Source organism: Boleophthalmus pectinirostris, unplaced genomic scaffold (genome assembly GCF_026225935.1).
Source record: "Boleophthalmus pectinirostris isolate CB_2022bp ecotype Guang Dong unplaced genomic scaffold, ASM2622593v1 HiC_scaffold_18, whole genome shotgun sequence".
Taxonomy (NCBI): domain Eukaryota; kingdom Metazoa; phylum Chordata; class Actinopteri; order Gobiiformes; family Gobiidae; genus Boleophthalmus; species Boleophthalmus pectinirostris.
Genome location: NW_026571133.1, coordinates 31,338,757 through 31,363,353, shown reverse-complemented (window position 1 = coordinate 31,363,353; position 24,597 = coordinate 31,338,757). Strand labels below are relative to the sequence as shown.

General features: G+C 38.7%; 1 protein-coding gene across 1 annotated transcript in view; it reads left to right on the top strand.

The window, feature by feature from the left end:
• LOC129408873 (transmembrane protein 132C-like) overlaps positions 1-7,894 on the top strand; it is an 89,885-nt gene extending 81,991 nt beyond the window's left edge. The window contains exon 5 of the mRNA XM_055153189.1: positions 7,792-7,894. Coding sequence (XP_055009164.1) covers positions 7,792-7,894 — 103 coding nt within the window. The remainder of the gene's footprint in view (positions 1-7,791) is intronic.
• The last annotated feature ends 16,703 nt before the right edge of the window (positions 7,895-24,597 follow it).

Here is a 24,597-nt window from a genome sequence, read left to right as displayed (position 1 = left end):
TAGAGATGCAAACAAAGCAGAAAAAACAATGAATGCAAAACCCCCTGAACTCATTGGATTTGCCCTGTGCTTGGTCTGCGTACATATTTCTTATAACGCAGACAAAACATGATATAATACCTCTGTCGGTAACCAGGATTATGCATAACAACTTAGGGATACAATTTGCACTTCAGATTCAAGGGGCGGGGACCATAGTGTAAGAATTGAATGAAAACTGACTGCAATAGGTTGTGATCATCTTGCAGAATTGAATGCCATTATTTTAGATGGAGGGCAGGGGCTTATATATATAACTGTGTGGGAGATTCACTGTTTTTACAAGAAAAATCAAAATTTATGATCCGTAAATGTTAAACCTGATCATTATTTGGACATTTTAATGCTACTATTTGTAATTAGACCTGATCCTGTTGTATTCTCACATATCACCACTAAATGCTGTCTAGGTTACTGCTGTCTAATAGTGTACCATCTTTGGTCTGCAATAATGATCTTAAAGAATATACTGTAATAAAAAAACATACAATGCTGGTTGAAAGGTTGTGCTGCCAATTTCCACCTGCCCCTTTACAGTCATCACAACAAAAGGCAGAACAGCTGGACATAACCTAATCACAGAAATCCTGACCTGTTCATCAGTCCCGAGTCATTTCTGCTCATTTAAATAATAACACAGTATTTGTTGGTTTATGCCATGTATAGTTTCTTAGGTTTTAGTAAGAAGATAAATAAATCATAACAAAGAACAGACTAACAAACAATACTGTATTTATCACAGTCAAAGTGACAAATCATGAGTCTGGGGTTCTGTGTTTTAGATCTTTTATTAGTCTTAGTTAAAACCTAAAAATAGCACTACACTAGACAGTGCTCGATTGTGTGGTTGTGGCACAATTAAAACGTGTCTGGAGCAGGTCCAAGCCGAGCATACGGAGGAAATGAGTGGGAGTAAGAGGGAGATCCAAGCTTTTGCCTGAAAATATTCTGGCCAGACTGGCTCCACTCTCCTTATGAGTGCACACATCACACACCAGCCCACTTCAAAGTGCAGATTTAAGGATCCTCTCAAAAAGTGAGCTTAAAGATAAGTGCAAATATAAAAGCGGGTTCAAGACCAATCCCAGATCATGTGGAAAAGAGACCATTTTGTTCTAAATAACACAGTGGATTTTCTAATAAAGCACAGAAACTTTAGTGTGTGTTGTGGAGGTGAAAGCAAGCTGGTATTTTTGTAAAAAGCTTGTTTGTGCAAGACAAAACAGAGACAAACTATACTGAACTTTGTGCAAAACTATTTTAATGATGAGAGATTTAAAAAGAAAAAGTAGCCACAGGGCTCAGGAAGTAGGTTGAGTATGAGCCAGACTAGGGGAATACTAAAAGGCAAAGGCGTAACAAACACACAATAACAAGTTATTTAACACCCAAATTTCAACTTGGAAACCTGACTCATAGTGAGCTGGGACTAAAATTTAGCAACTAAAAACTTGAATATTTTGTTAATAGGAAACCAAAAACACTGATGTATGTTCTAACATTCACAAAACCTTGAAAAAAAGAACTAAAACTTAAAAAAAAAAAAAAAAATGCAGATGCCCACTTCTTAAATCTTCTATCAGCAATCTGTCTTACTCTATACTTCAGGGACAGTTTTGTGCTAATATCAAAAAGGGGATTTGTCGAAGCCTGTAAAAGCCCTCTTAATTGGAAGGTATTTTCTGCCACTAACAGCATATAGCAAGTATTCATTGGGGAGAACATGCATCCATACATTGTCCTGAAAAATGCAAACTGGTTTCATGAGGTGTTTAAAACAATGATAATGGAATATTCAATATGCATTGAAGCATTTATACTGACCCAGACACAGAAGTAACTATGCTTTGCTCCTTACAAGTTGTAAAAGGTTCTAATGATGATAAACCATGAACAGAGAGTCACAATATTTTTCATGTAAGTGAAATTTGTGTTTTGTCCATATGTAATCTTCCAGGTATTTTTGGATGAACTCTTTTAAAAATGACACAAGAATGTATTGCGTAAAGATTTTTAAGCAATAAAAACATAATTTATTAAACACATAGGTAAGTGTAATCCTATCCTGTGAAACATTTCAGGTAAATAAATAACCACTCCACTGGAAAAGTTAATTAAAACATAGTGCATCTTTAATAAATGCATGGTAAAATGGTTTGGGACTTAAAATGCAAAACCATGTATGCTTATGGACATGTCATCAGGCAAACATTAAAGAAAACCAAAACCCATCTTACAAAGGCTATAGTTGTTGATTTATGCATTCGTGTGGTGCACTGCAGAAAATGGAAGCCTTGGCTCTGCTCTTTGATATAGATTTTTATTTTAATCACAGATAAACATCAAAAGAGAGCAGGGAAGTAAACCGCTGAGAGCAAACATCCCACACAGCCATGGGATACACTTTGGGTTTGGACACCAGCTAAAAGGGATGTTACAATTTCATTCTTTTGCTCCACAACACCCATAATGTTTATTGTTTTCAAATTAATTCCAGAGGTGTGTAGAACTCATTTAAATTTACTCAGTTACATTCATTTGAGTAACTTTTGGAAGAAATTATACCTATATGAGTAAACAATTTGGTGACTCTTCCCACTGTGAGCAAGTCAAAAAAGTGACAAAAGCTTTATGTTGACTGACTGAAATTATTTCAGCATTTACTCAACCGCTTCTCCAGCTGTAATGTAGTTTTTCTCATTTTTATGTCCATCCTTTGAAAAGACTAGATTGTGTGCATGACTGAATTTACATTACCTTCAAATTATAAATCAGTTGTTATGTCCCAACACACTTTAAAGGTGCACTGTGTAACTTTTTGATAGGGGGTCTGTCACCTTCTTGTTTCTATGGAAACGTCATTGCTCTGCTTGGAACGTTCCATAGTGTGACAATAAACAGCTCTAGCTTACATTCACTCGATTACAGGTGGGTTTATAGCTCAAAAATAACTAGAAAAACAAACATTCTGACTGAGTGGAGTTGCCTCTCCACAGATCTGACTATGTAACTTGGCTTGGTTTAGTCTCCATGATGATAGAAAGGTTGAATGCCATACTGTGAAACATCTCAGACAAAGCAGTAACATCGCCATGGAGTAAAAAAATTGACAGACCCTCCACCAGAAAAGTTACAAAATGCACCTTTAAGTTACTCTTACATACGTAGCAGATTTCCCAAATACTTTACTTGTACTTGAATAATTTCTTGCACCACTACTTTGTACTTTTACTAGAGCAATATCATTCTGAAGTAACACTTGGCTACTCTACCCACGCATCATTCATCTTTTATTTCCATTACTTCCTTGGACTCGTGGGAGGCGGTCTATACTGTGCGGCCCCAGAGGAAGTGACTGCAGTGATTACGTGCTTTACGCTTATGGTGTACAATTACAGCCAAATCAATTATCTGCTACACACAGTCTGGATTGAGAATGGAGCCGCAAACAAACAAGGCTTTAGTGCTGAATACGACAATGCAGCTCTAGTTCTCCATAAATACAATCTGTCTCCCTCTGCAGCGTCTTTATCACAGCCAGGGCTTATGCTGTCTCTTCATTCTCTCCACGTTTTAATAGCCATTTGCTTTTATTTGCTTTTATTAAGGTTTTCTTGGGTTGCGACAAAGTAGATGTTACAGCTTAAGAAGAAGACTGCAGAATGACAAATATGAAGGGAACGCAAGGGTAAATAAAAAGTGTAAAGTGGTTCAATTTGCACTTTTACTTTTAATTTACTGTTAAAAGTTCTAATTTAATTTTTAACATATACTTGCAAACGCTTGGTAATCAGGACGTAACAATATCCAAAACTTATGAAACTATATTATCACAATGAACATCTCACAGTACTCTATTTATCGTAGTATTTTAGAGACTTTAACACAATTGCAGAAAGGCTGCTTTCTTGTTTGAAAATCCCTTCAAAAGACTTGTGTGGGTATCATTACTGTCATAATCCAAAGAACAATGTGCTTATTAACAGTTTGTTGTTCATGCTGTCTGCACTGAAATGGAGCAAAGGATCATGGTCTATGTAGTTTCCTTTGGTTAAGAGGTTTATCTTGTTACAGCATCTAAAAAACAAAGGAGCTTATGATTCAGGCCACGAAGATATTATGAGACTTGACAATACGGTATCACAATATTTATAGGGCCCATCTCATGCAAAATAACTTTTTTCACATTGTATCTTATGCACATATACAAGCACAATTTGGGTTTTGGAACATCCATTACACAACAGTTACGAAATTTTACTGATTTCTTGGATGAAGTCACAGACCAGGTACTATGAAAGGCCGGCTATTGCTCATCCCCTCACCGGTCCTGAGAAAGCACAGGCTCCACCCTGCAAACGTGATGTAGGCCCCATCTCAGGGAGGGAGGGGAGACAGGCATAAGTGTACAGCAGCCTTGCAGCCACACAACCCATTTAGCGGTCTGATAGCAGTAGGAATAAACTTTAATTCATCATGGCGATACAGCGCGTTCAGCCTTATGTGTTGGACCCGGAATTGGACGAGGACTTGGAGGTGCACGAAGCGGAAGCATCGCGTCAGCATCGACTAAACATTACTGATTGGTAAAGTATTGATAAACGCTAGTAGAAAACTAATTATATCGTGTACACTGCAGTGTAGAACAATACACAGAGGGGAGCGGGTGGGGGGCGGTGCGAAGTGCTTTCTGCTACGTCAAACGTGTCATAGGTGTAGCTGGCTGCCTCATCATTGGAGCAGGCTGTAGTTTCTTGTCACGTGGGAGGGTGGCAAAAATACGCTGCAATTTGTAAAAAAAAAAAAACGTAGAATCAATATAAAAACCAGTTAAGGGACATATACAAGGTCCACACATCATTCTTAGAAGGTAGGAAGCTCTGAAAACTTGATTTTGCATGAGATTGGCCCTTAAAAAAATAAAAAATAAACCACAAATTGTTTGAGACCACTAATCAAATTTAAGGATTCTAATTGAAAGTTTCATTTTGAATGATCGCAATCAACAAATCACAATAGGCGGTTGGTTAGTTATGTAGTATAACCTCCTCTAAATGTTAAGCAAATCCTCAATGAAGTCTTTTTACAAATATTAAATATACATGAAGGAAAACTTTCTTTTCCCTTCATGGGTACAGTTGTCATTTGTCTTGGCAACAACAGCTGCGTACATGATACAAAAACACACACAAAGAACTGCATGCTGGGGCTAATTGCAATAATAACAAACATTTCCAAAACTGTTCATCCATATGGTAATAAATTCACCACACAAAAAGATCTTACTTTTCACATTCTTTTAATCATAATGCTAAATATCCCATAGCAGTGTTCATCATCATCTCTTTGCAACAGACCATTTCCTGTACGTGTTTCAATTACATAGATCTACAACCAAATAGCATCTCAGTGTACACAATTTAAGATGTTGACTTAAGCCTTACATTTTAAATCCATCCTCACACAACGCTGGCTGTGTGTAGAAAAGCTTGTAGCCTAATCTCCATCTTCCACGCAGTACTGTGTGGCTCTCAACAGAGGGCACTACGCTCTGTCCCTTCCACCCCCGATGCCCCTGTTGCTTGAGCATGTATTTAAGATGATAAATGCCCGGCCACGCAGTCGGAGAGGCTATCCTGCTTCCTCTGTGTCTCGTTAGCTGCTTTTTTCTCAGTGCCATTACCATACGATTCAACTTACTCAGGCTAGTGTCACTTCATCTTTTCCTAAGCTCCAGGGGTTAAAAGCGTAGACAAGAGTAAAACAACAATGAGGGGAAATAGGGTTAGAGGACCCCCTGGGATCAGTTTTCTTCTGTGGAGTAAAAGCAAAAATGGCGCCCAAGTATCGTAGCAAGTCTGATGTGGAGAGATGGGTCGGGAAAATGGTTGTATTGTTTTTAAGAAGCTTTTGGGGCATTTCAAATTGTCAGAATGGAGAAAAAAAAAAGAACGTAAGACAATTTTCACCTCTAAGACACATTTCAATCCAATACTTGTTGCAAGTAAAGGGCTCAGTGCTCAAGAATGAAATTTCCTTTGTTAAGGAAGTGGAAAATGAAAGCGTGGTTAGGAGCACAAAAACAGTGTTAAACATGCATCTGTGTTTGCACCTCTGTGGAGAAATACGAGTGTGAGAAAAGGTAGAGGCTGTCAAGTTTTGGAGACCCGTGGGGGATGGCTTTTCATGCGCAGCAGTGATTTGGTTAGCGCTGACAACAATGATGCATCAAAGAGCCCAATGTATTTCGACACAGTGAACTGGTAAGTCTCTCAGACGAGCAAGTGGGGTGGGGGAGTTTGGATGTGAAGATATTGACAAGGTATAAGCCCTCTAGATGGTTCTTTAAGCAAGTTGATGTAAGATTGACTGTTGCTTGGGTTACTTGAGAGAAAAAAAAAGTTAGATCTTAAGGTAAGGTTGAGGTGGGGGTCAAAAAGAATACAATGCATCCTAATAAGACCAAAGAATTTCAACACTCAAATCAATTGAACCACCTTAAATTCTATTCAACAAAACCTAGTCTATCTGCATCTGTGAAGCATATTCAAGTTCAAGGTATGCTTGTTATGGAAAAGCAGTGACATAAGAGACTCTAGTGTTTTGGCCTTTCTGAAATATCTACAGAACCTTGTATCAGGTTCCATGTCTGATTACTGCTTTATCGACGGTTAATGTCTTTTTTATTCTTATTAGGTCAGTTATATATGTCCTACTAAATTTAGCTAGTTTTCTACAATTTTTAGTGTCAGGGTTAAATGTTCTACTTGAATAGAAAAAGAAATCCCATATTTAGATAAGCAGACAAAGACTTCTCTTGAAAACAAATTTAATGTAACACATTTTATGAACATGCTAGCATTGAATTTAGACTGTGTATTAGGTCTGCAAGAAGAGATGTGTATGTAATCTAAATAACATTGCTTATTTTATAATATGATGACATCATTAGCCACATTTTTTTCTTTTTTGTCGTTATTGTTCCAATGGCCACAATCATTTGATTTCATTGTGTACTATGTTTACTCTGCTTCCTCACACCTTTCACATACTTAGAGGTTAGTAAACAACCTTGAACACAAATTTTCTGCCATAAAGAATGCCAATGGTATTCTGTACAACTGTAGCCAACTATTACAAAGAATCTCCACATAATGGCTATTATCTAGTTTCTTTATTACCGTAAATGGCTGTACACAAAACTAGATGTAAACCTACAACATTGAACATGTGTACTTCGGCACCTGAATTGTGGTGTTCTGACAGTTTTTTGCATTACTCCTACTTCCTTGCCACTCACACCATTTGGACAAATGATTACACGGTTGTGTATGTACCAAAAGAAAATCAAGTTTTCTAACCAGACTTTTTTTCCACATCAACAGCAATGTCATCAACTACTAATTCTCCACTCCACTCTTTCCAATGTCCTTTCTTCTAACAAGAGTCCCCAAATGAGCGCTGAATTGAATTAGCTAGATTGGTCTGCAGGTCAATATTGCATTATTGCACACTGTAAGCAACAAGGAAAAGCAATATGTGTCTCCATGGTACAAGGGTAGTTTGTGGGAAAGTGGATTCTCGCGATTCTACAAGTAAATGCAAAGAATGCGACGTCTTTGTATGAGAATAATCCAAGCTAGAAGGTAATTACTGTTTTTTCACCTGTGCACCTTAATGTTGTGTGTGTGGTGGCCTTGGTGATCTGATTTAGCAATGATTTTAATTATTTGTTCTTCAATTACTGTCCAGCTGTGCCACAGAGAGCTCTTTCAGTGCAGAGGTCCAAGTGTCTCTACTCAAACCGAAATGCGTTTTGGTTCTAATCGCCGTGCGGTCCTCCAGGGAAATCTAACAATATCCCAAATGAACAGAAATCTGGTGCCAACAGGAGTTCCATCTGCTGAAGTCTGAAAGGTCAGTGCACATTAATAGTGGACCGCAAGTGTCTCTACTCAAACCGAAATGCGTTTTGGTTCTAATCGCCGTGCGGTCCTCCAGGGAAATCTAACAATATCCCAAATGAACAGAAATCTGGTGCCAACAGGAGTTCCATCTGCTGAAGTCTGAAAGGTCAGTGCACATTAATAGTGGACCGCATCCCGCTGACTACCTTCAGTTCATCTAGCGCTAACCCCGTGTGCGTGTAATGAGGTCATTTAGCCCGCGTCAGCTACGGGTCGTTAGAATATTGTGATTAATAAATTAGGAGCCTGTAGCAGAAAGCACATCATCATAGTGTTAGCTTCCCAGAGGAGGTCTAATGAGTGCCTTGCCTCTGTCTAATGCCTGTCTATACCAAGGGGATGATATTAAGGGCCTATTGAAATGAATTGAAATAGGCCATTAGAATCTTCTCCCGTGATGTAAACACAACCTGTAAATGGGAAGGCGTGTAATTAAAACTGTAAGTGAGTAGGCATTTAAGGCACAAAAGCCGAAGGGATAGATCAGATGTACAATGTATTCCAGTGGTGCAGTCTACAAGCTTTAGTCCCTGGTCTATCTCAAGTGGGTTTCCTAATATTGTTGTGCTATGTTGATGATTTGAATTTTGCGTGTGTGCGCGTGCAGAACTAATCCCATATATGGAAAATAGTCAATTAAATCAATAAAATATGGTATGCATACTAAAAAGCTTGAAATCAAATTTGTGGTGCAGATTTTTTTAATTTTTATCCTTAATTACTCAAGAGTCAACAAAGAAATAGGAAATTTTGACATTTCACGGACAAGTATTGTGTTTATAAAATTATCAATTTTTTTATTTTATTATTTATTATTGTATTATAATTGTTTAATCATTTTTAGCTTTATTCTTTTCTTTATGTTTTACTGTCTTTTATTGCATTCATTTGTCTGTGCATCACTTTGGAAACTTTCATGTGTGTCATGTGCTATATAAATAAAGTGGATTGGATTTATTATTATTATTATTATTATTACTAATACTATTATTATTTATTTATTCATTACTTTCTAAAGCAATACAAAGTGCAGAGAGAATACAAGTTTGAGAGCATTACAACTATAATAAAAGCGTCACATGTAGAACATATTTGTAGAGGTCTAAACAAAAGGATTAGCCGGCTTCATTCATAAAAAAAGATGTCATGGAGACAGTACTTTTTTACTGTTTACTCATTTTATTTATCTAAATGATGCAGCTTTTGAAATAAACTTATTATGGCCAATCAACTGCAATTTAATTAAATTTAAAATTCCAGTTTTTGATAAGCATGTGAGCTTTTAAAGCCTAATGCAATTTGTGTAGTCATAACAACCACTTGGAATTTAAAGGCACACAAAATGATCAATGGCAAATTAAATGCCAAAGGTGGGTGAAATGAAAAATAACCATCATAAATCCTGGGCATTACAAACATATTTGCTCATTCCTGTCACAAATAGTCACAACAAAGAGCTATCCATCTCAAAGACTACAATGCTAACCTTGGAGCGGAGCACGGTGGACTGGCTGTTTTCCGCCCGGTCAGGTCCACGCATCTGAGCGGTCTGGGCGTGTTTATAGAGCCATAAACACGGACACATGACAGACAGATAATGAAAGACATCATAAAACCAAACCATGTCGAGAGGCCGATGAAACGCAGAATAACTAGTTTAAGTACACTGGCGATTTCCCCCTGGATCCATCACGTGCTCCACCTCACCGCCTGTCCCCTGTCAGTGTAGATTACTCTGTCTTTGCTGTGGACTCAAGGAGCAGCAGAGGAAGTGGGCAGGGAAAGAATTGGAAAAAGTGAAATAAATATTACATTTCTAGTTCTAAATTGCCTTTTGCTTGGTCTCTTGCTTCCAAATGCTTTAAAAAATAAACCATGTTATGCTTTTGGTTGCCTGTTCCGTAACCTCTAGTTTTCCTCCACGCATCCTCATCCACCCCACCAATACTCCCTCCTTCTCTAACCCGCGCCACCTCTCACCACTTTGCCTGTCCATTTTTAAAGCTTTCTCAGAGCTGTACTTTTCCCTCATATTTCACTGAAACTGTGTGTGAAATGAAATGATTCGAGTTCCCTGCATAGAACAGATGTGGCTCCACGTGGCAGCCAATCACGAGGCGGGATCGCAGCTTTGCACGGTGCCACTGGAAAAAGACAATCAGTAGTAAAACATTGGCAGGAAAATCAGACTATTTGCTGAGAGCTGTGAATATTATGCTTATAGCAGAACCAAATCAGATCATGGAGCATATCCAGAAAGTAAGATCATATGGGATCGGTGTGGCTTTAATTTTTTACCAGTAGTGAATTTTAAATGGCATGTGTAAATAATTAAAACGCTCACACAGCTTGCTAAAAATACACACAGAAAAAGTTGTAAATTTTGGCCCTCAGCGCTCTCCTTACGAAATGCCCCGCTTATCACAGAGCAGCAGGGGGCCTATAAAATGTATGTAAATCGATTTGAGAAGAAATATTACATGCCCAGTGAATGTTTCAGTCGGCTCATCAAAGTGCAAAACAGAGACATACAGGGTCAAATCAAGCACCAAAGGCTTCTCCAGCTCCTAGGGGGAGGTTTGCATTAAATGTTTTCTGCATTGTATTTGCTCAACATACATTAGGATTTTCACACAGCTCTTGCCAAATAGAGTCTCTATGATTCCATGGTTCAGTCTTAAAGTGCTTATGACAGGTTAGACTAATAATTTCACTAAATCATAGTCTTCATCATAATATTTAAAAGGTGCACTATGTAACTTTTTGGTTGTCATCTGCTTGTTTCTATGGATATGGCATTGCTCTGTCTAGAATGTTCCACAGTATGATATTAAACAACTCTTCCTTATATTGTTTTTATTACAAGTGCCTTATTTTCTGGACTATTGAGTGCACCTGAATATAAGCTGCATCAACTAAATTTTAACAAAATTTTTAAAATGTACATATATAGGCTGCAACTGAATATAAGCCCCCCCCCCCCAGGCACTCTGACTGTGAGAAGGGTTGCCTTTCCACAGATCTGCCTGAAACTGGGTCTGGATCTGCCTGAAACTGGGTCTGGTTTGGTCTCCATGAACACAGAGGAATCCCGTACTGTGAAACATTACAGACAAAGCATAACTACACCACAGAGAAAAGAATTTGAAGGACCCTCTACCAGAAAAGTTGCGTGCATGCATGTTACTACAAACCTTGCAATTTTGGTGCTGTTTTTATTTTTACTTCCTGGTTGAGCATTAGGTAAATCCATACCTGTTACCTAGCAACCATGATATTAACAAGGGACTAAACTGCACAATGAGACTAAAAATATAGTCTTATTTTGTTAAGTAAAGGTTTAAGTCATTGCCCCCCAATTGCCCCTGCAGTTTGGATTGAATTAAGAGTGATGATATAGGTAGAGGTAGTTCGTTTTAAAATTCTACTGGGCTACTATATTTTTCAACTATTCTAACAGCCTATAACAGCCACAACTTTGCCTGTTGCTTGGGTTAGATCTGGTTGAGACTTATGTACCCTAATTGTTTGTCTTCTCTCTGCACACAGGTAGATCTCATCTCAAAGGGCAGCTCAGTCATTGTCTCTTATTGGTCAAAGAACAATCATCTTATCTTATAGAGGCATTTAACCTGGGGATTGTTCCAAAAGGTTGTCAACACTGTAAGCCTGGCATAAGGGTCTCTAAGTCTGGTAAGCTTGGTACAGTTCATTTTCAATAACAGAGGCTCACCCGATCTCAGTGAGTCAGTGCATTTATGAGATGAGCTGGTATCAAAAATCCCAATAGACTAAGCCTGAATTCATAAGTTTATGGTAAGATGGACAAACGTGGTCTTCAGTGTCTGTGCGATACTATAGTTTTGACAAATGCTAGGCTGGTGATCTGTGCACATGTCAGAAGCACAGCAGCACCTTAAGAGCCTCCAGCCTGTTCATCATTTTGTCCATGTCGTCTCCTAAATGACCATCAGTGCTCCGTTGAGGGTCATAAGGCTCCTCAAACACTGAACACGTCTCCAGTCAGTCAATCACTGTAAAAAACACATCCTCTAACCCTCCATTGATTTCTATGAGCTATAGATGGTTAGTCTAATTCTCCTGGGGGCTATATTGCTCATCCTCTTATCCTGGACAATAAGATCAGCTCACTGTGACTGGATAAGCTGCCTCCTGGAGTTTAGACTTTCTGCCCACTGTTACTCACACCCTGACATGCGAGGGATTCTATTAAAATCCTTAACCTTTTTAAAAACTCATCACATTATAAACCCCCATTAAAAAAATATATATATATATATATATATTTACAAAGTGTCATATTTGCATTATTGGTATTTGGAAGCTGTGTACTTACAGAAGTGTATACTGTGTAATACTGGCATTTCCAATGTAACTAATTAAGAATCTGAATTAAAAACCAATTAAAACACACCATATTGAATATTTTGTAGTCTATACAAAAAGTTAAAACTGATTTGAGTTTGCGTAGGCATAAATGTAAATAAAGCTGCATCTGAAATCACACTGATGACTGTTAGTAAATCATCCGCAGCTCTATTTCTATAGAATAAAGGCTGTGGTGTGGTGCAGATGCACTGGCTGTGGGAGCAGTGCTCTTGAGCCCAGACTTCATTACTGTTGATTGGCAGCACAGACACAGGAGACTCTGCAGTGGCCACAAACCACAGCAAGTTTTCTTAAGGGCTCATTAAATGTCTCACTACACATTCATGAAAAGAGTAAAGAAAGCATCATTGCTGTTGACTACAATTAATAATACAATCTACAAGACACACATTTAGTAGCACAAGCATTTGAGCAGTGGTATATGGGTGCATAATTTGTATTATTTGGAATGCAAAGACCTGTGTCCAACTGACAACTGTCCAGAACAGAAAGGAACTGTATATAGCCTGCACGTATACAGTTACAGGTACAACAATCACAAGTGAACCTGGGTTCTTTAACCCACCTATGTACAGGCCATGCCTCATGTGAAAGACCAGAACTTCCAGAATTCCCATCCGTGAGCTGCAGAGGCTGCACTAACACTCATTCATGATTGGCTGCAGGTGCTGGGGGTTAGGTAGTGACCATTCAGATCCAAGAGGGAGCGTTTAGGTTTAAACCAACTGGATTCATGTATTTAAAAGAGGAAACCCAAATGAGAGACTCATGTGGAGATTATTCTGCTTTCTGATGGGATAATTGTGTTGAGAACCAAAACACCAAATTATAACAAACAACTGGGCCATCACGTTCAGTGTTTTTAACAAAGAATAAATCAGGATTACGGAAGTTATCAGTAAGAGCTATATTTGATTGAACATGTCATGAATGAAAAATGTTATGGTTCCTTTAACTATCGACAAAGCTGTGATAAAATGTTTGCCAAAGGAAATTTTTATTTTGACAGTTGAATTGCACTGTTTAATTCACAGTCCAAACAGAAATGATTGTTTCATTGTGTGTTTTTTTTTTTTATTTTAGAATAGAATTTTGATGCCAAAGCCTAAAGGTCAGCATCTATCTAACAGGCAGCTTGTTTTGGCTTGCAGTCTCATTAAGAAATGTTACTAAAGTGCACTTCTGTGTATATTCCTAGGTTTCAGTCCAGTAATTACTTCTTTCATATGCAACAGAGAAAACAACATGTTAGCTAGAAACAAGCCAATTTCAAATTATGTAATTTCCACAAATTCACACCATAAAACTATCTCAGTATCATGAATTTGAAAATGGACCTCTAGCAATGGCTGGACCTTGCCCACGCTGGTGCAAACAAACAAATGGACTTTTGGCTGGCTCACTTTATTAAACTGGTGTATCTGGGCAGGGTTAATAAGACTGGTGACCTTGACATGACCTGGGCTGACCTGAGCCCTGACATTGGCTCCCCAGGCTCATTAATCTGTCAAGTAAACATACAGCCCCTGCCACACACACCCACACCCCATTGCAGCAGGGGATGTGTGACAGGGGTGAGGTCTCTCATTCTTATTTTCACTATTTGTCCAACACACACAAATAACACATCCAAAAACAGCAGAACACACAATTATTTGATAATATATGGATAAGGACAGGGAATAGACAAGTTGAAAGTGGCAATTAGGGTGACACTGACACACAATCCCCACTATGTGACCAGTTGCAGGGGAAACAAATGCATTATGGAACTCAATTATTCAAAGACAAGACAAGAGTGTTTGACAGGTGAGGCATAAGGTGACATAAGGTCTTAATATGAGGTTTTGAAAATCAGGTAGTCCCCAACAAATCCTTAACACAAAAGATTACTTTCTGCTGTAAAATCTAAGAAAATCAAATTCCAAGAAATATTCCTAAAGTAATACTATTTAAATTTCAAACTACCTTCTTTTGAAAGTTGGCAAATCTGTCACATGCCTTTAGCCAAATAAGAAGCCAAAGGGAAAAAGGCATGAATTCATTTACTTAGTCGCAGTAGTTTTAAATTCTCAAACTTCATGTAAAAAGGTTGAAATTACATGTTTCTGTTTAAGTCATCTTTCCCTGGGTTTATCTGGTTTGTTTACTCTTCACGAAAGGCCTGTGTGCCAGAAATCCCCTGACAAGTTCTCGAGGCAGACTGTAAAAAGAAAATACACCTCAAAGAGCTGCGCGGTGGCACTAACGGGGGCCATGGATTCAGAGCATGATTTATTAGAAGATGAAGTGGATCAGAGGTTCTGAGCCCAGGGTCCCAAGGCCAATAGGACCGTCTTATCAAACACCAGCAGCTCCGTGGCCAATCTCCAGCTCCCAACAGCCACAGCTCTGCTCCTGATAAAAGTCTGAGAGATCTGCAGGGCTCTGGGGTAGCACAGGAGAAGGCTTCATTTACACCAAATCAAGCCCATGTCGAAGCTTATTAATTGGCATTGTAAACCTGCATCACAAAATCATAGTGGTCAAGCGAGCCAGAAGTGTTGCTACACGAAAATTAAAGCATAGATTAATAGTATGACAACATAAAGATGCCTTCATGACAAGACATGAGCATGTTACAAGCAAGTAAAAAAAAAAGTCAAAAATTGCGTAAAAAGGGTTCAAGATGAGATGTTTTACAAATACTAGCGTAGGAATGAAGATGGGGGGCCCTTCTCTCAGCACTTGCCACAACCTACGCAAAAACATTTTCACGAGCCAAAATTAAAAATAATAATAATAATAATAATAATAATAATGAATAGTAGATAGTAGACAGAATAAAAATTTAAATAGAAAATAAACTACGAAAGAGAATAATCAACAAGTATATAGGAGAGTAAAGCACATTCAGAAAGTAGATTAAAAATCCTTGCAGTTACTAAATAGCATAGGTTCTAAAATTAAGTTTTCTGCTTTGGACAATATAATTGCAAGTCAGCTACTAAAGAACCCAGTGGGATACTAAAATGATTACCTTCCGTACAATGAACAAGTAGCCACTTCTATGATCACTTGTAATCGCTTCAGCACGACATAATGACTCAACTTATCCTCGTGCTGTTTTTGAGCTCATTTTATGCTTCAGTGTCCCCGAGTGCGTTCCACCTGGATGGACTGCTGAGCCAAGGCCAGCTCTCTTTGGTCCCAGAAGGCCTAATCAAAGATGGCTGACTTCACACACGCCACATCACTGCTAACATGCGGGTCAAGGGGATGGACCAGGCATCTGCAAATACCTCATGCATGTCTTTAATGCTCAGAGAATGAAACTTGATGTAAGAGGAGGCTAGTGGCGAGATATGCTATTAATCATTCTCATGTGATTCAATTAATCCAATTCATTATGGCATTAGTAGATATTTGATTTCCATTAATGGCGACAGGTTTGACAGAATAAGTACGACTTGACATTCCAGTGGTTGGTTTCTTTATTGCGATTTCATGCTCGAGCAGAACAGAAACACGCAAGGATTCATACGCCACTCATGCAAATTAAATTATATGCGATCAATATTGTGGATCCATCTAATGATTGCCTGGTAGCCTGCCTCCAGCTGCTGTTCAAATCTGTAATATAAAAAGAAGAGAGAGTTTGACTGATGAATTAGTAGGGCCTGCAGGGAAACACCAGGCAAAATAAGATATCTAGATGATTGCTTCAAAAGATTACAGTATTATTCAAATATCTTTCAGCCTATTCAAGGCTACCTTTAGATTTGATCGGTCAATTGAGGGGAACAGCAATTCAAAAAGTCCCAAATGAGACCACCTGGGAGGAGAATTGTGTCTGCCTCTCTGTCAACACAAAATTCTACTGCAGACAAGGAAACAACAGGATGAAAAATATACCAATTTGAGCATATTTTGGGTAGATTTTCTCCATGGTAAATACATGCCTGTGGTTGCTACAGGCCCTGCATTTATTCCGATCCCAAATGCAACCAATGCTTTCAAACCCATTATTTACTACTGGAATCCTGCTAAAAAATAGATGAAACTGTTCTCCTTGCAATTATTTCATAAAGCATGAAGGAAAACATGTAATTTTTCCACTTAAGGCAGTGTACCTGATTTTTAAAAACACACAGAACTGTTGTAAAAGATTAGTGAACGTATTCCTCACTTTCCTAACACATTGAGTGCGTATACATACACATCAGTATCCTGGTTATGATTGGGTGTTTTGAGTATCCCAGTTTCATCATGGTGCATGTATTTGAAGTATACATGCAAATACATGCAATATACAAAATATACAGTACTAGAATAAGCCAGTATACCGGTTATGAAAATCCGGGATACTGTGGCTGGGAAATTCCGATAATAACCGGGATACACAGTGATGAATTTACAACTGTCAAAGGCGGAAAGCAGAGTTTTGACGTCAAGGTAATCCTAACAAACATTAGCATGCTATCAGCGCACTTCCTGGTCTTCAAAGGATATAGATCTTAATAAAAAGATTAAGCAGCATGCAGTGGTCTCATTTCTACCTTAACAGCTGCTTTAACAACATATTTGTACTGTCTGGAGTAAAGCAAATTTTTCCTCAACTATATGGACAAAAATTGGGTACATCCACTTTAAGGGTCCTATATTACGCAAAAATTATTGTTGTGAGCTTTAAGCCATGTTAGAATGTTGTTACCTAACAAACACATACCTGGAGCTGTGTTTTGTTTCATTTACACGTTTGGGTAATCTTGCATTATTAGTCTTCCCACATCTCCAAAGCTCAAAATTATCTGTACCTTGTCATGTCATGAAGAGGTCATTTTCAATTTGACAGCTATCGATTGGCAATTCCAGGGCTGAAATAATCCAAATGATTCTAATGAAGATGTAAAGAGTTTAAAAACACAGTGGAGCACTTCCTGTATTACAACATGATATCACAAGGTGGAAAAGTGTGTTGCCGATTTGAGAGCAAGAACTCAGCCTAAATATGCAGGATTTGTGTGTTAATGTGTGAATGAAACAAAGCAACTCTAGGGATGTTTTTGATGAGGAAATAACATTATAGATCATACATACAGATACAGAAAATAGCGCAATATGGGCCCTTTAACTGAACCAGTCCTGGATATCTCTAGACGCACATCAGAGGGTTAAATCTGTCCAATTTGTCAGCTGCTGCACCCTGTTCTGAACCGCTGCTAATTAAACACATTACAACACCAAAACTAATCAAGTGCCACAGTTTTCAAGGCCAGGACTAATGGCAGCCCCCTCTTTAATCTCCCACTCAGTCAAACGCACATAAAGGTGTCTGCTCCCTCCCCCCATTGACACACACATGCACGCACGCACACACACACACACACACACACACACACACACAATGAACCAGTGGGCCATTAACAATCATGCATCTTGCTGATGTGTGGCGCCTGCTCCCATTGGAATCGGATGGTGGTTGAAGGGACCTTTGATTTAGCCTTGGTTGTAAATGTGCTCCCAGCCGCTCTGCTTGGTCTGTGCATTGATTGTATGTGTTCATTGGCTGCGTGAGTTAAGCTTGTGCGATGAGCGGGAACAGCACATGGCCCTCTGACCTCTCTTGCGGACAGTGGAGAACTGGCTATCGAGCGGAGTTCTCGTTCAATCTTCACTCATCATTGTTTTGTCAATTACCGGGACTCCTAACTACTCCGCGGCTTTGAGAGCGCCGGCCTCAGAGACACTTAAACTCTAAACAATGTGTGCTTATGTGATTATGAGGTGCAGTCACTTAACCAAACTGTAAGCAAAGAACTTATTAAATCTACAAGCTAACCACACAAGCAAGCGAGTGAGTTACACACAATTGCATTACAAAATGCCAATGTCTGAGCATGGGAATGTTTACTTTCTCTGTCATGAAATGGACTATATATAGATTAAAGAAGACATGGAATGCTTTAGTGTACCACTACATCATAACTAGATAACCCCTTTACATTCTGTTCATAGTAAAGCACAATACCGATATAAAATGGCTTAGTGGTAGAAAAAGGTAGCCTGATTTATCAGCTGGTTTCACTTTGTGGAAACCGTCTGACCTTGCAGCATTAGAATTTGTTCGCTCGATGGTAGGCGGGTGCTTTTTTTTTTTCATTTAACCAGTCGCTGCTATTTGGTCGTGAGATATGTAATGCGCCGCTAAGCTTTTCCCAAATCCTGTAGGAAGGAGGACAATAACGTTTTATCCCTTGATAAAATTCACTGAACATTCTCTTTGTTCCGGCTTTAAATCCTCGATCTCGGGAATCACTGCTAACACAGAATGTCTGGCTCTTCGATGATTGGCTGGTGCCTGAACTCACACTTCCGGGGTTTTTGCGAACCGGCTAGTGTATTCTGATTCCTGACCTATTCGCTGCAGAGAAATGAAATTGAGCGGAGGCACTAGTTGGCGCGAGCCTGGCTAAGAAAAAGGTTCATTGAGGTCCTGATTAACACTGCAAAAATCGCCCCATTTCTTCATAGTGGCATTTCATCTTTGATTTTTTATTTTTGAAGAATGGATACTCATGTTTAACTCAATGACTCTTTACAAGTATGAGTCTTTTTTTTTTTTTTTTATAATCACAAATAAATACAGAGCTGTGGGTGGAGATAAGTGGCCTCAAACTCAACCCATGCACATTGTGATGTCATGTTGTAACTAAACCAACGAACCAATAACAACTGCTTATTTCCATGCCTTTCCAAATAAGGCAAAAAACACTATCATTACAGTCAGACTGAACCATGGACCATATTAACTAATGCATTTGTGAATGACAAATGTCCCCTTGGTTTCCATAAGGGACCACGTAATAACAGGCCTGTTTCATGTGAGGGGTGGAGAGAGCGAGCAAAACTGTCACCCTGCGAGCAAGTGATGAGAAAGGGAGGGGACTGTGCTGCACCAGGCTGCAGGCTATTATTACCATATCATGAGAACAATCAATCAAATTGGGTTAAAACGTACACAGTGTTTCAGGGCCACTCAGACATGCATAATGAGATCAGGAAATCGGCACAGTGTCCATATCTGGCACAGCGAGTGGTCTGTTCACAGACACACAAGGGGCCTGGAGTAACCTCATTGAGACTGGATACAGCAGAGCAAGTCCCTGATGGATCATTCATGATTATGTTCTGGTTAACTGAGACATGACAGTACAGTACCATTCACATCCACCTATCACCACACACCATCAGCTTAAACAAACACCGCAGAACTTTTTGGTGGCAGTACATCACACGCATGATTGTAGTATCCTCTAGAGATAAGTTTTATGCCATATAGTGGAAGATGGAAGAGCAGCAAAATTTCCATGACAACAAGGGCTCCCTCTGGGCTATAACTGAGGCAAGTTTGTGGAGAGGCAAGCCCACTCATAGTAAGGATACACGCTTTATTTTGTGCAATAAAAATGTCTAACAAAAACACTTTTAGTCTATTGCTTGGCTAAAAAGTTACGCAGTGAGGCTTTAAGGATGAAAAATGCATACATAAAAATAGATGGATTGAACTTTTAAAAGGATAATAAAGCATGTTACTTCATCCAACTACTTAATCTCCATAAATTCAAGTTCATAAATCAACAAAATTAAGGTTTAGTAGCCAAAAACCACACAACAGAACACTTTTTTTTTATCAGATGGGATCATTTTGATCGTAGCTTACCCAACCTTATGTTATGCTAACGTATATCTTTCATTATTAGTACAACTTGTCTCATTGAAAAGGTCTGAAAGTGCACGATTATGTAAGCTAATAATACCATACTTTTGAAAGCAGAAGACTGAAAAGAGTCATAATTTTCACGTCAAGAAATTCAATCTTCTGTCAACACTCAAGAATAGTATGAAAATTGAAACTAGGTCGACTCAGGGGAGAAAGAAATACTGGAGTGAAGCAAATGTGAACATGCACTATTCATTGCTTTCCATTTGGTTTATACAACATTGCTTAGTAAACGTAGTCTTATCCAACTGCGATCTTTATGGACATTTTATAAGAAAACAGAGTCTTCCTTGACACAAATGAGAATAATGCAAATGAATTCAGTCTAAAGCAAGCCTGGGATTTCCAATGGCCTCTATTGACTGCGTCTTCTTGTTATTTCCGCTCAAAGGCCCTCAGGAGAACCGTGTCACCTCCTTCGCAGATGGCTGGGACGAACGCAGAACGCCTCCATTCTCTAATGCTTAAAACGTGTTAGAAAAACAATTGGATTCTTTAACCTATTTTCACCGAAACAAGTATAGACTTTCATTAAAGGGCTCATATTACGCTACTTTCTGATCTACGTATGTTATAATGTACCTGGAGTGGTGTTTAAATTCTCACAAACGAGTTTAACACACGAACCCTGCATATTTAGGCTGTGTTCAAACACCACTGAACTGCTTCAATGTATTTTTAAATGCCATACACCTTCACTAGAATCATTTGGATAATTTCTAGTCTGAAAGTGCCAGTCTCTACTGTACAAAAGTTAAAAGGTAGCTGTTAACACGAAAACTATCACTATGCCACGTCACAAGGTGGTACAGAGCATTTTGATCTTTGGAGATGTACAAGACCAAGAATAAAGGATTACTCATGTGTAAATGAAACAAAAACATAACTACAGGTATATTATGGATGAGGTAACACAATGTTATAACAAGACTTAAAGCTCACAAGTCAATGTTGTGTAGGACCTTTAAATGCACAGAAGAACACAAAAACTACAGAACTTGTGGCAAAACTTCCATTATAGTTATCAATATCCAATCTTTCCAGTCTTTTTTTTAATTATTATTAGCTGACAAATTATTTTATTAAGATTATTATAGAATTTATACGGACCACATAGGCGTGAGTTGACTTGAGTTTTGGGAGGTAAATGGTCACATTTTTATATAGCGCTTTTCCACATTCAAGGCACTCAAAGAGATTTACATCAAGGAACCACTCACCCATTCACACACACATTCACAGACCAGTGTACGCAGACACTGGGGGCGAGGTGGGTTAAGTGTCTTGCCCCAGGACATGACAGCATTCATCTGTGCAACCGCCATCCTTCACATCAGTGGACAAACGCTCTACCACTGGAGCTGCCTTTTCTTACGAAGATGCTGTTTTGACAAAAAAAAACAACAACTGTAAAATCTGATATATTTATACTCAAAATGACCCTGCAAGTTTCTTTTATATTTGATATATTTATGTTGTGGGTTCTTTTTGCAGCCTTTTTAATACATAGATACAGCACTCAATACTCTAAACTGTCCAAAGCATCTACAGCAATTTTATTTCTCCATGCATCGTAATCTCATCTCAACAGCCACAAAAGGCGATGAAACGCAGTGAATACACCATTGCAGGCTCAAATTGCTCGCAGTCATTCACTCATTCAGCCGTGGTGTTGTGAGATAAGTGAGGTTTATGCTTGCATCACAATGTAGGTGTTTGTAAGGCTGTCTTGTCACTCTGGCAAAGTAAGCCCTGACTCCCACTCGCTCTCTCTGTGGGGGGCCTCACTCGAAAGCAGCCAAATTGAAAGGCGCGGCGGCGTCTGGTGATCTCAGGCCTTTGAAGGTGAAAAGACGCTAGAAGGGTTGCATTTGTGCGCCTGTTTATTTGTTCGCCCTGCTGTTTGTAGGTGTCAGAGAACGCGCTGTTATTTACTGAAATGAAGCGGAGCGTTGACATTCGCAGAGGTCTGGTGTGCTGTACTGTGGGATTCATGAGACACAAGGCAAGGGTGCATGATCCATTTTTAATGCAGTTTAAGGCTGCGCTGGGTACAAAAAGATGATTTTTTTGTTGTTGTTACAAGGTCACTCACATACCTCAAAATTATCTGTTTGACCTTGTGATGTAATGAGGTGGTAATTTTCAAGTTAACAGCTACTTTTTGTTCAGTAGAGATTGGCAATTCCAGGTGAAAGGATTCTAGTGAAAGTGCATGGAGTTTAAAAACACAGTGAAGTACTCCTCCATATTACTACTTCAAGACAGAACAGAGTGTTTTCTGTTGAGGAGAAAACTCTAAAAGCCTAAATATGCAGAGTTTGTGATAAACGTGAGAATGAAGCAAAACTCTAGGTACATTTTAGAAGAGGAAATATTATGTCATAGATCAGAAGAGAGCTTGATATAGGAACCCCATCATTTTAAAGACGATATATGCTCTTTTCTGGATATTTAGAGTTAAACTATAGATCATTATTTTACAATATGTCCAGTGTAAAATATAATATTGGTCTAAAACAACGTACACAGAGTCTGAATTTCTCTAATTGCAAGTAAGCACAGAGCAGTGGGCAGGGGAAAGGGTAAGTGAAATCAGCTATTTTCTGAGCACTCAAATGCAGAACACCACAAAGTTACTCAAACATGCATGGGTCAATCAAAAATATAAATCTGACCAAGTTAATAATGAGGTCGTAAAAGTTTCAACGTAAGTCTCCTTGAGGTTTTGCTGCCAACACTTCCACCTACATTTGCATACAGAGCAAATTATGATAAGCAGAGTGTTTTTTGTTTTTGCTTCTTTTTTTTTTCTTTTTTTTGCATGCCCTTCCCCTTTATTTATTTCAGCTTGAGACAAACGTGACAGTACATTAGCTTTTTGTGGCTATCACCTCGGTACAGCACACAACTTTAAATAAATCATACCCAAGTTGCTCAATATTTCAGGGCTCCAGGTACTTTAAACACGTAATCTGTAGCCCATAGCTCAGCAGGCAGCTCACCTAAGACGGAGCAATGTTGGCAAAGTGTCTTCTTGACGAGAGTCTTAGAGCGCACACATGAGCGGAGATATTATGCAGAAGACTTTGTTATTGATACATGCTGAATAATTTGTTTTAGCTGTGAGGCACTGCTGTCCTGGGTTGAAACTTGCCTTCTAGCGCCATGGTTTAGATACTGTCACATAGAGCTTACACTGCAGCTTCTCCTGTCGTTCAAATAGGCAGAGGAATCCTGCTCACTGTCATAAACTTTTAATAAGCACTATATGGCAATGCAACTGACAGTAAGAGACTTCTATGCTGTTGCAATGTATGGAGCCTGCGATGTTGTATTTTATGTCTTTATTTGAGCATAATTTTCTGTATATTACAGTAAATGCCTTGTGATTTTGGTAGACAGCTGAGGTGCTCAAAAGGAGTAGGTAGGAGTTAAAAAAAAAAAAAAAAAAATTCCTACCTCTTATCCCAAAAGAAAATAGTTATCGGCTGTATATGCTATGTTTGCACAATTTAATTACATCTTAGAGTATAGAAGTATTTGTACATGTGTCAACAGCAGTACAATATGCTATTGTTAATGATTCACAAAAGCAAACAAAAACATATAATCCAACAATATTCAATTCAATTAACTTGCCAATTCTCATGATCTACTATCTATTTTTTAAAATAAAAAAAATTGAGTTTTCTTTTAAATTCATTGAAGTTACTATATATAGTTTGTAGTGCTGTTAATATCATACCTGCATGTGATGCAAAAGTCCTGCTTTATGCAGTTGACTCTTGTGAGCTTTAAGCCATGTTAAAATGTTAACTCCACAAAAACATACCATACCGTAATTGTGTTTTGTTTAATTTAAGCATGTTTGAGTAATCCTGTGTTATTAGTCTGTCTATATCTCCAAAGCTCAAAATGCTCTGTTCAACCTTGTGATGTCATGAAGTGGTAGTTAACAGCTGCCTTTTACCTTTAGTTCAGTAAAGATAGGCAGTTCCAGAGCTGAAATTATTCAAATGGAGTTAATGATTAAGTGAGATTCAGGAGCTGGACCACGCCTCAATCTCCTCTCCAGCCAACCACAGCTCATCTCAGCCACGCCTTCAATTACCCAGAAGCGCTTTTTATATGGCCTGTCCCAACAACACCGTCCACGTCAGCTCTCTCAAGATTCTCTCAAGATTGGAGACAGAACCCCCACCCTACGTTTTCCCCCAGCCATCATATCTATCTGCCGTCAATAAATATCTATATCGTATTCCATTGTTGTGGCGTTGTCCTTGCTAATGAAATGATTCTAGAGAATGTGTATGGAATTTAATAACACAGTGGAGCACTTCCTGTATTACCACCTGCCATCACTCAGTTTGAGAGAAGAGCTAAGCCTAAGTATGCAGGATTTGTGTGTTAAACATG